This window comes from Engraulis encrasicolus, chromosome 22, assembly GCF_034702125.1.
Source record: "Engraulis encrasicolus isolate BLACKSEA-1 chromosome 22, IST_EnEncr_1.0, whole genome shotgun sequence".
NCBI classification, from domain to species: domain Eukaryota; kingdom Metazoa; phylum Chordata; class Actinopteri; order Clupeiformes; family Engraulidae; genus Engraulis; species Engraulis encrasicolus.
This window is the reverse complement of record NC_085878.1, coordinates 2779410-2791909: the sequence shown is the minus strand read 5'-3', so window position 1 is coordinate 2791909 and position 12500 is coordinate 2779410. Positions and strand designations below refer to the sequence as shown.

At 41.6% G+C, this 12500-nt stretch overlaps 2 protein-coding genes across 5 annotated transcripts in view; both read right to left on the bottom strand.

The window, feature by feature from the left end:
- hdc (histidine decarboxylase) overlaps positions 1–7430 on the bottom strand; it is a 15639-nt gene extending 8209 nt beyond the window's left edge. The window contains exons 1-7 of the mRNA XM_063188390.1: positions 7354–7430; positions 6315–6487; positions 5494–5607; positions 3433–3555; positions 1839–1979; positions 587–730; positions 35–101 (exon numbers count right to left, since the gene is read on the bottom strand). Of these exons, the coding sequence (XP_063044460.1) occupies positions 35–101; positions 587–730; positions 1839–1979; positions 3433–3555; positions 5494–5607; positions 6315–6487; positions 7354–7381 (790 nt within the window). The 5' untranslated portion in view covers positions 7382–7430. The remainder of the gene's footprint in view (positions 1–34; positions 102–586; positions 731–1838; positions 1980–3432; positions 3556–5493; positions 5608–6314; positions 6488–7353) is intronic.
- A 2337-nt stretch (positions 7431–9767) lies between these two features.
- gabpb1 (GA binding protein transcription factor subunit beta 1) overlaps positions 9768–12500 on the bottom strand; it is a 21554-nt gene continuing 18821 nt past the window's right edge. For all 4 annotated transcript variants that reach the window (XM_063188373.1, XM_063188372.1, XM_063188374.1 and 1 more), the window contains one exon: positions 9768–12278. In XM_063188373.1, the coding sequence (XP_063044443.1) occupies positions 12129–12278 (150 nt within the window). In that variant the 3' untranslated portion in view covers positions 9768–12128. The remainder of the gene's footprint in view (positions 12279–12500) is intronic.

Genomic DNA, 12500 nt, shown 5'->3' with positions numbered 1-12500 from the left:
AGTCTAATCAAGGTTAAAAGAGTGATGCACTTACAGACAGGTCCCAGCTCCGATAGGTAATCAAAAGAACAGACTCCTGTGGTACCCAAGGTTGCACAGAGCTGTGGAAAAAAATAAAATAAAAAACAAATAACATATGGTAATTAATTATAAACAAGATAAACTCAGATACAGAGAATAAAATCCTAAAATGCATGCCCGTGCGTCACACTTCAAAGTTTTCTTAGAGTAGACTGATATATACAGAAAATCAGATTTGATATATTTTTGAGTCAGATTCCCAACTTGCGGACATAATTATGTGAAACAGAGGGCCAGATTTAACTATTAAAGTATTTGAATGTAGGGTAAAGAATATTCCACTATCAACACCATGACCATTGGCAGGGCATGTGCAGAGGCGCATCTTGTCACCAGGCTAGGCAGGCAGCCGCTTGGGGCCCCCAAGCCCCTTTATAGCGAATAGCAGTTTACACTTTACTACGGTAGTGGCAATTTTGTTTCAAATGTTCATTCTTTTGAATTTTCGCTTGGGGCCCCACATTACCCTAGAATCGCCTCTGAGCATGTGATTATCATACAATACCATGATGGGAATGAGGCCTTTCTTGCGGTCCTCTTTGATGGCGGATTGTAGAGTGCAGCCCCGCAGCCCATAGTTCTCATCGGTGTGGAGAAACCGGACCTTCACCAGGGCAATGAGTCCAGCCTTCTCCACCGACGAGTGTGCCTGCAATAATGCACAACATCACATTATATTACATTACACAGATTAGCAAAGTGCACTGGAGGATCTTTTATTGTTCATAGTGACGTTTTATTGTATCGTATTAATCAGATGGCAGACAAATGACATGTGTCTCTCATCTGCATTTGCATAGTGAAAACTCTGAGCAGTAAAAATGCCATCTAACTTACAGTACATGACCACAGCGCCCCCATGTGTTAGTCTTGATAATCAACACCAGAGCTAACAAATCTTTATGTACGTGTGTGTGTGTGTGTGTGTGTGTGTGTGTGTGCGCGCGCATGTGTATGCACGCAGGCGAGTGTGCGTGCATGTGTGTGTCTGTGCATGTGTGTGTCTGTGCAGCCTGATCTCCAAAAATTCCGTGCTCATGGACACGGATGTTAAGGACACGAAATCCGTGTCCGGGAGCACAGATTTTGCCAAAATTCCGTGCTCCAGGACACGGAATTGTTTTACGTGCTCCTGGACGCGGAATTGTTTTCCGTGATGGGCACACGGAAGTGCTTTCTATAAGCTATTACCACAGCACTGTGTTAACTCTATCATTAGAAATACATACCAAATTCTAATCCTAAACAAAATAATGCTACAGCAATTTAAGTTGTGCCCTGACCAAAACATTCCCGAACCTTAACATTAAAGACATATTTTTGAGAAATACCTTTTCCAGTTGGTTGCTAGGCTATCAAATTCATATAATGAATGAAAGAAAACTAGCTATGCCCAGACCAAAACAATCCCTAACCCTAACCTATCAGTAAGAAAACATTTTTTTGAGAAAAAATATTTGAAATTAGAAAATTCCTGAGAAAACACAAGACTTTGGAAACAAAGAGCTGCGGGAGTATAGAGAGAGCACTTCTGTGTGTCCATCACGGGTAATAATTCTGTGTCCAGGAGCACGGAATTTTGGCAAAATCCGTGCTCCTGGACACGGATTTTGTGTCCTTAACATCCGTGTCCAGGAACACGGAATTTTTGGAGATCATGTTGGTCTGTGCGTGTGTGTGTGTGTGTGTGTGTGTGTGCGTGCGCGCGTGCGTGCGTGCGCGCCTGTCTCTGTGTGTGCGTGCGTGCGTTTCACAACCTGATCAGATGCATATGCGATGAATCTGGAGTTGATCACGGAGTCGTCTGCATCTGCGTCTGCGTCTGTCTTCTTCAGCTGCAGGATCTTGTCTTTCCGGGCCGCCAGTAAAGACACCAGGGTGCATTCACTGACGGTACTCTGACAAGGTGTGGGAGGAGATTGCATGAAACACTGTGTGGATACTTAATTGTTTTTTAAACGTTTTTTTAAATTTCATTCGAAATTACACGTCATGCACCCACACCTATTCTCTCTCTCTCTCTCTCTCTCTCTCTCTCTCTCTCTCTCTCTAATGTAATAGTATAGTAGTAATATAGTAGGGCAACATTGCTGCATGTGTACCTGAAGTATGCCCCCTCCTATGCTGTCTGGGTGGTGGTGTGGTCTGGGTGGTGCTCTCTCTCTCTCTATCTCTCTCTATCTCCCTCTCTCTCTCTCTCTCTATCTCCCTCTCTCTCTCTCTCTCTCTCTCTAATGTAATATTATAGTATAGTAATATAGAAGTGCAACATTGCTGCGTGTGTACCTGTTTTATGCCCCCTCCTATGCTGTCTGGGTGGTGGTGTGGTCTGGGTGGTGCTCTCTCTCTCTCTCTCTCTCTCTCTCTCTCTCTCTCTCTCTCTCTCTAATGTAATATATTAAAGTATAGTAATATAGAAGTGCAACATTATTTTATGCCCCCTCCTATGCTGTCTGGGTGGTAGTGGAGGAAGTGGGAGAGCTTTCTCTCTCTCTCTCCAATGTAATAGCATAGTATAGTATAGTATAGTATAGTATAGTATAGTATAGTATAGTATAGTATAGTATAGTATAGTATAGTATAGTATAGTATAGTATAGTATAGTATAGTATAGTGTAGTACCTGTATGATGCCCCCTCCTATGCTGTCTGTCCAATGTAATAGTAGAGTATAGTAGAGTATAGTACAGTAGAGTATAGTATACTGCCCTACAATCTAAGAACGCAGTAACTCTGAAAACGGCAAACTGAGAAAAAAGGCTTCAAAGTTTTCCATATGGCGCGACAACTGTGTTGTCGGTAAATTGGTGGTGACACTTCCTGGTAATGCTTGTTTAGGATAGAAATTTAATGCACACAAAAAAACCCAAAAAAATAACATTTATGTGTCTTTTTGCCACAAAAAACAGAGTTACTGCGTTCTTGGCTGGTATTACTGCCACAAAATGGAGTTACTGCAGGAGTTACTGCGTTCTTGGCTTGTATTACTGTCTACTCCCAAACCAGTCCCATTGGAACGTGCAGCAGTAACTCGCCGACTTACTGCGTTTTTGTTTTGTACGACATAGCCTGTTAATACAACAAGCAGTAACTTTTTTTTGGTCATTTTTGCACTTTCAAAATGAGTTTTCTCCAAAACGGGACGGCGTTGGACCACCATTTTTTGACACAAGACAAATGAGGTAGTCTAAAACCCATTTCCGATATAAAAAAAAAATTGACCATTTTGAGTTACTGCGTTCTTGTTTTGCACGGCAGTATAGTATAGTATAGTATAGTATAGTATTATAGTATAGTATAGTATAGTATAGTATAGTATAGTATAGTATAGTATAGTATAGTAATGTAGTACCTGTATGATGCCCCCTCCTATGCTGTCTGGGTGGTAGTGGAGGAAGAAGGAGGGCAGCCCCAGAGCCTTGCACAGCCAATCAAGAACATTCATCTCCAGCTCTGTACACGCGGGACTGGACGCCTGCAATCAACCAAACAATCAACCAATCAACCAACCAATCAATCAATCAATCAATCAATCAATCAATCAATCAATCAATCAATCAATCAATCAATCAATCAATCAATCAATCAATCAATCAATCAATCAACCAATCAACCAATCAACCAATCAACCAATCAATCAATCAATCAATCAATACATCTATTTATCCATCCGTCAATCAATCAATGTCAGAACTTGTTAGAACAATAATATCACAAGTTGAACAAATAGACCTCAGTTTAAACCACAGTTGCAAGGACTGTGAATATAAATGTAAAGTGGGTAACTCTTCCATATCCGGGTGAAACCTACAGTAGGTGTGGCTAATGGGTAGCCCCCCCTGGTGAATGCGCAGGTGTATATATAAGAGAGACGTGGTGGGATCGGGATATGACCCCGGCCGGACTCGAACCGGGGTCCCCGTGGGCATGTTAGCGCGCTGCGCCACAGCGCCCCCCGACTGTGCAGGTGTGATTGATCGGTAACTTCCCCTGGTGAAGCTGAGGTGGATGTAAGGGTCGGGTGCATTAGCCTGACAGGTTAGACCATTCCTTTCGAATGACTTCGTAATTCACGAATGGTCTGATTACGTTTCTCTGGGGAGGGGTTTAGTCGTCCTCCAGGCCAGTGGTTCTTAACCTGGGGTGCGGGCACCCCCTGGGGGTGCGCCAGACATTACAGGAGGTGCGCGGAATGTTGTTTGTGTTGAGGTTGTGACCAAAATTCAGCTTGGGAACATTATAATTAGGCCAAATCTAAACCAAATTAAAACATGGTTTGGTCCCCATTTAAAGTCATTAAGCTTTTCATTAATATCTCTAGCAAAAATCATTGTGATTCATCACTAAAATCCTTTTTAGTCCTTATACACGTTATACACGTTGGGTTGGGGGTGCGTGGCTAGTCATGGGAACAGGTGAGGGGGTGCGCTGAGAAAAAAAGGTTAAGAACCACTACTGTACTCCAGGCGTCTGGCCAATAAGCAAACACACTTGGACGCATAGTAACATACGTCAACGTCAACTGTCAGAGATTGGTGATCACCACTCATTTCAAACCAGAGCTGCTCCAGGGCATTGAGGACTCAGACCAAAAATGAAATAGGAAGTAATTGAAGGTGCACAGTGTAGGATGGCGTAGTTTGCGCGATGCCCGTGGCATGCCTGTCTCAAAATCTACACTGTCATGAAATAACGCTGTTTAAAATAACTCGCTGTGAGATTGTTTTTCATTGCGGAATGCCAGCAGTTGATACAAATCTGAATACGGTATGTAAAGAGATTTTTTTGTATGAGAAGTGTTTCCCACGGCACTCGTAGCAGACCGCTCTGCCAAGTTACATGTGGGGTTCTCAGCGCACGGACCGTGAAAGTGGTCGCAAGAGTCATCGTTCACTTACTAATGACTCAAATAAGCATCGGCTGACTCACGGGACAGTGTTTCATTAAACTTTTTAATCCTACATAGTGCTAGCCTCGCGAGCCATCCTACATACTTCCGCCAAAGGATTGGCTCAACTACTGTAGTCTGGCCGTGCTTCTCTGTGGAGTGCCTGGAACGGTAGAATTTTGATCGCAACGCCCCCCAGAAAACAGCCAATAATCGAATACGCCCCCCACGTGGAGGCGAAAGAGGGAGGACGCTCGTGACAATGACGTACACATCTGCGCCAGAGCCATTGGTCTGCGCTATGTTGTTGTTGAGTAACTGCCAGCGATTGGGTGAGGGGTGTCCAATAATTTCAAACCATAACTGAGTGCAAACTTCCTGCTTCCTACAATCGCTTCAGAGCAAACAAATGCCAGACCATAAATACGAAATGAAATGGTAGTATTATGGGATGGTCAGGACCAGGCTAACATAGAGCCCCTTTAATGTGATGTAGTAAAAGCAGGCTAGCGGTGCATGACTCACCCAGGTGAAGCCGAGGCAGTTGATGGCGTCAGCCAGCATGTCCCCCAGCAGTGAGGGCCAGGAGGTCAGGGCTGGGTAGTAGGCATGCATATGGGGACTCTGCCAGTGGACCACCTGGGGACAACACACACACACACACGCATGCACGCACGCACGCACACACGCACACACACACACACACGCACACATGCACGCACAGCGTATGTGGGCACACACAAGCACACACACACACACACACACACACACACACACACACACACACACACACACACACACACACACACACACACACACACACAAAGTAGAAAAAAGTACTGATAGCTCAATAACATAGGTATACAGTATTTACAATCCACTAAAGAAAAAAAAATCAACATATATTTCTACTTTGCCAATAAGGGCTGCACGATTATGGAAAAAAAATCATAATCACGATTATTTTGGTCAAAATCGTAATCACGATTATTGATTTGATTGATTGATTGATTTTTTTGAAAATTTTAACAAGATGAAATATAACCAAGAATGAATTATATACGGGATGAGCAAAATAAAATGAATTGTAATAATTATGTAAAGGCAATAGCATGAAACTTAGGTGGACAGATTTCTGGCCAGAAACACCAGCCTGTCAGTATGTTCTGGCTTCAAGGACGCTCTCAAAGGTAGGTCACTATTGCCACGATTAAATCACGATTGAAATCACGACTTCAATTCCACGATTTTATCACGATTTTCGATTATTTTCGATTAATTGTGCAGCCCTATTGTCAATATTTATTCCTGCTCGAGGACATGTTCTATACAAAAGATAGCCTTACCCCTGGCATTATGATTTTCTCTACGTCTCGGAAGATGGAATCCCAGCTCTCCCCTTCCAACGGTGCGGTATCGGGCAGCAGCTCTCTCATGTAGCCCGGCTGCACGTCCGGGGTCACCCGCCTCTCCCTGATGTTGCTCAGGTACTCTGTGATGTAGTCCACCAGCTCCTTGCCTTCACATCACAAAGCACATTCATCACGTGACATCTAGTCAGGGGTGTAGCAGCAAATTAGTGGGCCCTATGTACAATCAGTTCCAATTCAGAATGAATAATTCTGAATTAAAGAATTCTGTAGAGTTTACTTTGATCTTTCATTTAATTCTGAATTGTAAAGTGTTTACCTGACGTTTTTCAAAGTGGAATTAACCTTTGTTCAGAATTAAAGTGAGTTTATTCTGAATTAAATGTCTCATGTAAACGTAGACATTGTGTGTGGGCCCCCTATATATACAGTATGATGGGGCACTGGTGACTCAGTCACACTTTACCCTCCTGCATCTAGCAAAAGGCTTTGTCCAAAATGCTTTATGCCTGAGGAAACGAATCAAGCTAAGGCAATTTAAATAAGTTTAAATAACTATGTATTTGTCATTATAAAGGTCAAGCAAACCGAAATACAGTTATACATTTTGTCACTATTCAAAGTTATTCTTACGGACAATATAAATAATTTTAATAAATAAGTATGTATTTGTAATTATAAAGGTCAAGCAAACCAAAATACAGTTATACATTTTGTCACTATTCAAAGTTATTCTTACGGACAATATGAATAATTTTAATAAATAAGTATGTATTTGTAATTATAAAGGTCAAGCAAACCGAAATACAGTTATACATTTTGTCACTATTCAAAGTTATTCTTACGGACAATGTAAATGACATACACTGCATATATACTATACAGCATATAGATAGATAGACATAAAACGATAATATTACATACATACAAATCAGCTTGATATAATATATATAATATTATAATATATATACATAATATATCTCATTCTCCCTTATTCATATGTGTTCAGTCTCACCTCTGCGGTTGTACTCCTCTGCATGCATGGTTACAAATAAGCCCTCCCTCAACTTTCTAGGTAATGACCAGTGTCTCCGGGTGCTGTGGATGCTGCTCTCACTCTTGTGAAGAGGTAAAAAGCAGAATTTATACAACACTCCAAACAGAGCACACACCCCTTTTGATGATGACGTGTTCAACAAGTATCAGGAAAGCCTTATGACAAGGTAAGACAAGCAAGCATGTGTAAATAAAAATGTCCCTTTTGCCATTTCTCCTCTATTGGGTACATTTTATAAAAAAATATCAATTGATGTTTTAATTTTTCTGGGAGTGATTGCAGAAGACGTGAATGAATATATTTGCGCTTTCATGTCAACAGGTCCTTGAATTATTTTCAGGTACATTGATTTGTTGTCAAATCACTATGTGCTTTTAGCTTTTCATGTAAATGTGCAGTATTCCAGAAATAACATCCAATCACCAGTGAAAACCTTCTCTGCAATTCCTTTTGGCATGTCCCTTTTCAATGTAAGCCAAGTGTGTTGGTGAGGGAGCAATGGTAGACCAGCAAATATAGCATACAGATCACCCATTAATACAGTGTGTTCAATGGGACATGTTTCACATCAATGTCCTGTCCCAATGAACAGGGCAAACACAGTTGGATTACTTCAGATCTGTCATCATTTTCATTCTATCCTGCAGAAAGGGAGGTAACAAGTCTAACACTCTGATCTACCATATGTTTAACCTATATATACAGTGCCCTCCATAATTATTGGCACCCCTGGTTGAGATGTGTTTTTTAGCTTCCAATTATTTTATTTTTTTTCTAAATAATATGGGACCTTAATGGAAAAAAAGAGAAAAATCCAACCTTCAATACAAGTGCATTTATTCAGTGGGGAAAAAATCCCACATAAAGAAATAATTATTTGACATCAAATAATGTGTGTCACAATTATTAGCACCCCTGGTGTTAATATTTTGTACAACCCCCTTTTGCCAACAAAACAGCACCTAATCTTCTCCTATAATGTTTCACAAGATGGGAAAAGACAGAAAGAGGGATCTTCAGCCATTCCTCTTTGCAGAATCTCTCTAAATCATCCAGAGACCTGGGTCCTCTCCTCTTCAGCTCACCCCACAGGTTCTCAATGGGGTTGAGGTCAGGGGACTGAGATGGCCATGGGAGGAGCTTGATTTTGTGTCTGGTGAACCATTTCTGTGTAGATTTGGCCATATGTTTAGGGTCATTGTCTTGCTGAAAGACCCAGTGACGACCCAGCTTCAGCTTTCGGGCAGAGGGCAACAGATTTTGATTTAAAATGTCCTGGTATTTCAAAGCATTCATGATGCCATGCACCCTAACAAGGTTCCCAGGGCCTTTGGAAGCGAAACAGCCCCACAGCATCACTGACCACCCCCATACTTCACAGTGGGTATGAGGTGCTTTTCAGCATGCGCATCTTTCGTGGTACGCCAGACCCACTTAGAGTGTTTGTTGCCAAAAAGCTCAATCTTGGTCTCATCTGACCAAAGCACACGGTCCCAGTTGAAGCCCCAATACCGCTTGGCGAACTCCAGACGCTTGCGTTTATGATTGTGAGTGAGGAAAGGTTTTCTCCGTGCATGCCTCCCAAACAGCTTGTTGGCGTGTAGATAGCGCCTGATGGTTGATTTGGAGACTTTGTGACCCCAGGATGCTACCATTTGTTGTAATTCTGTAACAGTGAGCTTTGGAGATCTTTTGATTTCTCTTACCATCCTCCTCACTGTGCGTGGTGGCAAAATAAACTTGGGTCCTCGTCCAGGCTTGTTTACCACTGTTCCAGTTGTTTTGAACTTCTTAATTATTCCTCTCACAGTGGATATGGGCAGCTGCAGTTGAGTGGCAATCTTCTTGTAGCCTCTGCCTGACCTGTGAAGGTCGACGCACATCTGCCTCACTTGTATGCTGTGTTCCTTTGTCTTTCCCATGTTTAAGAGTGGATAAGAGAAATGGCCTCGGTGTCACGTCATATTTATACCCCAGGGAAACAGGAAGTGATGAATTACTAATTAAATGTTCCTACATACTCTGGTAAACTTTGTAAACTACTGTAGAAATGACAGAAATGCTTCAATTATATTTATTTCCTGGGAATTGTTAAGGGTGCCAATAATTGTGGAACAGGTGATTTAATGAAAAATAATTATTTTTTAGTCAGGGATTTTTTTATTTTCTTACAATTCATTTGAGTTGAAGGCTACATTTTCCTACAATTTTCAGTGTGACAGTATTCTTCTGCAATAAACACTGAATTTATTTTAAGGCTTTTAACACATCTCAACCAGGGGTGCCAATAATTATGGAGGGCACTGTAGTAATTGATTAAATGGTCTCCGGTGGCTTCTTACCACCATGGGAAAAAAGACACAGGAATCATATTTCATTATCAAAAACATGTTCAGAATGCTTTATGAATGTAGATTAACAGAATAGCATCATTCGTACATACTCTCATCATGGCACACATTATATACACAAAACTTAAAACCCTGTAGGTAATAATAATAAAAAACATTAACATTAATGTTGAATTGGGACTGAACACATCATCCCTCAAGCTTGCAGGTGCATCACAGTGGGACAAACATCAACTGAAGAGAGAAGCAGGAGTGCAATGCAGTTTAAAGCAGTGGTTCCCAACCTATGGGTCGGGACCCCCCTTATGGGTCGCCAAAGATCCACAGGGGGTCGCGGAGCCCTCTTGATTTTAAGGGTTTCGTTTTAAATATATATAGCCCATGTTGAATAAAAGACAGAGCATTTAACTAATAAATGCATAGACGCAACAAATTGTAAGTGCTACATTAGACATTTATTCTATATTTGACCAAAGACGAATTGAGGAATAAAATAAATAAAATACGTTTTCGCAGGAAACGGAGGGCATCTTGTGACTCCGTCTCGTGCGGGCGCTCGCGTGGTTGGGTCACCAAAGCTTACAATAGTAAAAACATGGGTCCCTTAAGAAAAAGGTTGGGAACCACTGGTTTAAAGTATTAACCTTTTATGGTTCAGTGACGTGGACGTCTACAATTTTCAGTCCAATTGCAAGCTCTTCACTTAAAAAGTGTTAAAATGCCGTAATAATTCATCACACATACAGTATGTAGTACGTCACCACAAGGCATTCAATGTTTGCAACATCATCTTCTTCCGAGTGAACTCTGTGCATTAAGGAAGCTCATTTCCATGTTGAGACATCACTAGTTTGAGCAATATCCTTCCCACTCAACCTGGAAATATGTCACCTTCCTCCTCAGTGCTGCAAGATATTGTTGCAAATGCATGCAAATGCAAATGCATGAATGCAATGTGCTTCAGATTCTCTCCTCAATTAACATATTAATGTTGGTCCAAACCTGGATAATGGCCTGTTGATTTCTACTGTTCTTTCAGTACGACTATTTATATTTCTCATTAGCTTTTGCTCTTGCTCTGTCTGTCACTATCGCTCTCAAGAGAAAAGAGAAAAAAGGCCACTTCTCATCACAGATTATAGCAACTCCTGATTATCGTGGTTATCATTACGTATTTGTTATGACTACACTGTACATGCATAAAAATAGATTTCAAGTTTTTGAAACGCGATGCTTGCAGCAAACCCAAGAATGTCAACAGAACACACAAGACAATGGTTCCTTCCCACGCTTGCGACAGAACACAAGAGAACATGGTTCCTGCCTTGCCAATAGAACACAAGAGAACATGGTTCCTGTCTTGTCAATAGAACACAAGAGAACATGGTTCCTGCCTTGCCAATAGAACACAAGAGAACATGGTTCCTGTCTTGTCAATAGAACACAAGAGAACATGGTTCCTGTCTTGTCAATAGAACATAAGAACATTGTTCCTGCCTTGCCAATAGAACACACTAGATCATGGTTCCTGTCGTATCGTATCAATAGAGGATGGTTCCTGCCCCGTGAAGCATGTCAATCGGAAATCAAAAGCAAAACATAGCAATGCAAAAACAATGATTTTTAAAAAGTTCACAAAGTACATTTTATATCCTCAATGAAAATCTACAAACTATATCTGTAGTTGCTGATATTAGTAACAGACTGTACACAAAGTACTTGGGTAAGCCGACAGTAATTTGACAAAGGCAAAAATGTAATGACTTGTTAAATCCAACAATGTAACTTCAACAAAACAGCCTCTTCAGGGAGTTCTGTTTTTAGAATTCAACCATTTGAATGACTGCGCGGATTAGAAGGGATCAGAATGGAAGAAAATAGCAATTTGGAAATGCACTGTACTGTGCAAACTTGCAGTGAGGATGGCTCTGAAATGCAACCCTTATTTTTTATTTTTTGGAAAGTCGGCATTCTGTCCCCAGCACAAGTCTCTAGTAAGTCTCATAATGATGCTGGTGACCTCATAGTCACAGTAGTGTCACCTGTCATCAGTCTCTGCCATCTAAATGGCACCAATGGTTTCTGCTTAGGCCAGCCACACTTCCCCATGTGTGCTTATTCTGTATGTACTGCATGCTTGCTTGGCGTTATTTACGGGTCTTTTCTCCATGCTAGGAGTGTGCAATGTATCCTTCCTCCCCATCAACAGTGTTTCAGAATAAGAGTCTCTGTATAATGTGAGCGAGCGTCACTAGGGAGAGAGGGGCCCCAGAAATGGGTGCTCATTAGACTGAATGTATTGAGTGGGATTGGGAGGAGTCCCTTTCAGATGATTTTGTCCATGGCCCAGTCAAAGTTATCAGCAGCCTTGACTGAGCATCCTCACGCCATGTTCTTGCCGCCCTGTCTGGAGATGGCCTCCAGTTTCACCCTGTAGGCCTCTGCCTCCTGCTCCTTCTTCAGCAGTTGCGTCCGGTACTTCTGAGCCTCGCGATTGGCCTCATCCAGCTGCTTCTGCAGGGCCTCCTTCTCCTGCCGGAACAGAATGGTGTCTTAGACAGTGTTCTAGAATGGCGTTTCAGACAGTTCTAGAAGGTTCCATTCTATGTTCTAAAATTCCATCCATATTCTGTATGAATTATGTGGTTGTGTGGGCATGAATTTTAGTCATGTGCACAACTATTATGGACAAATATGTATACAAGTGAGACAAGTGTCCTTGACACCCAAAAATAATGCAGCGAGTATACAGTA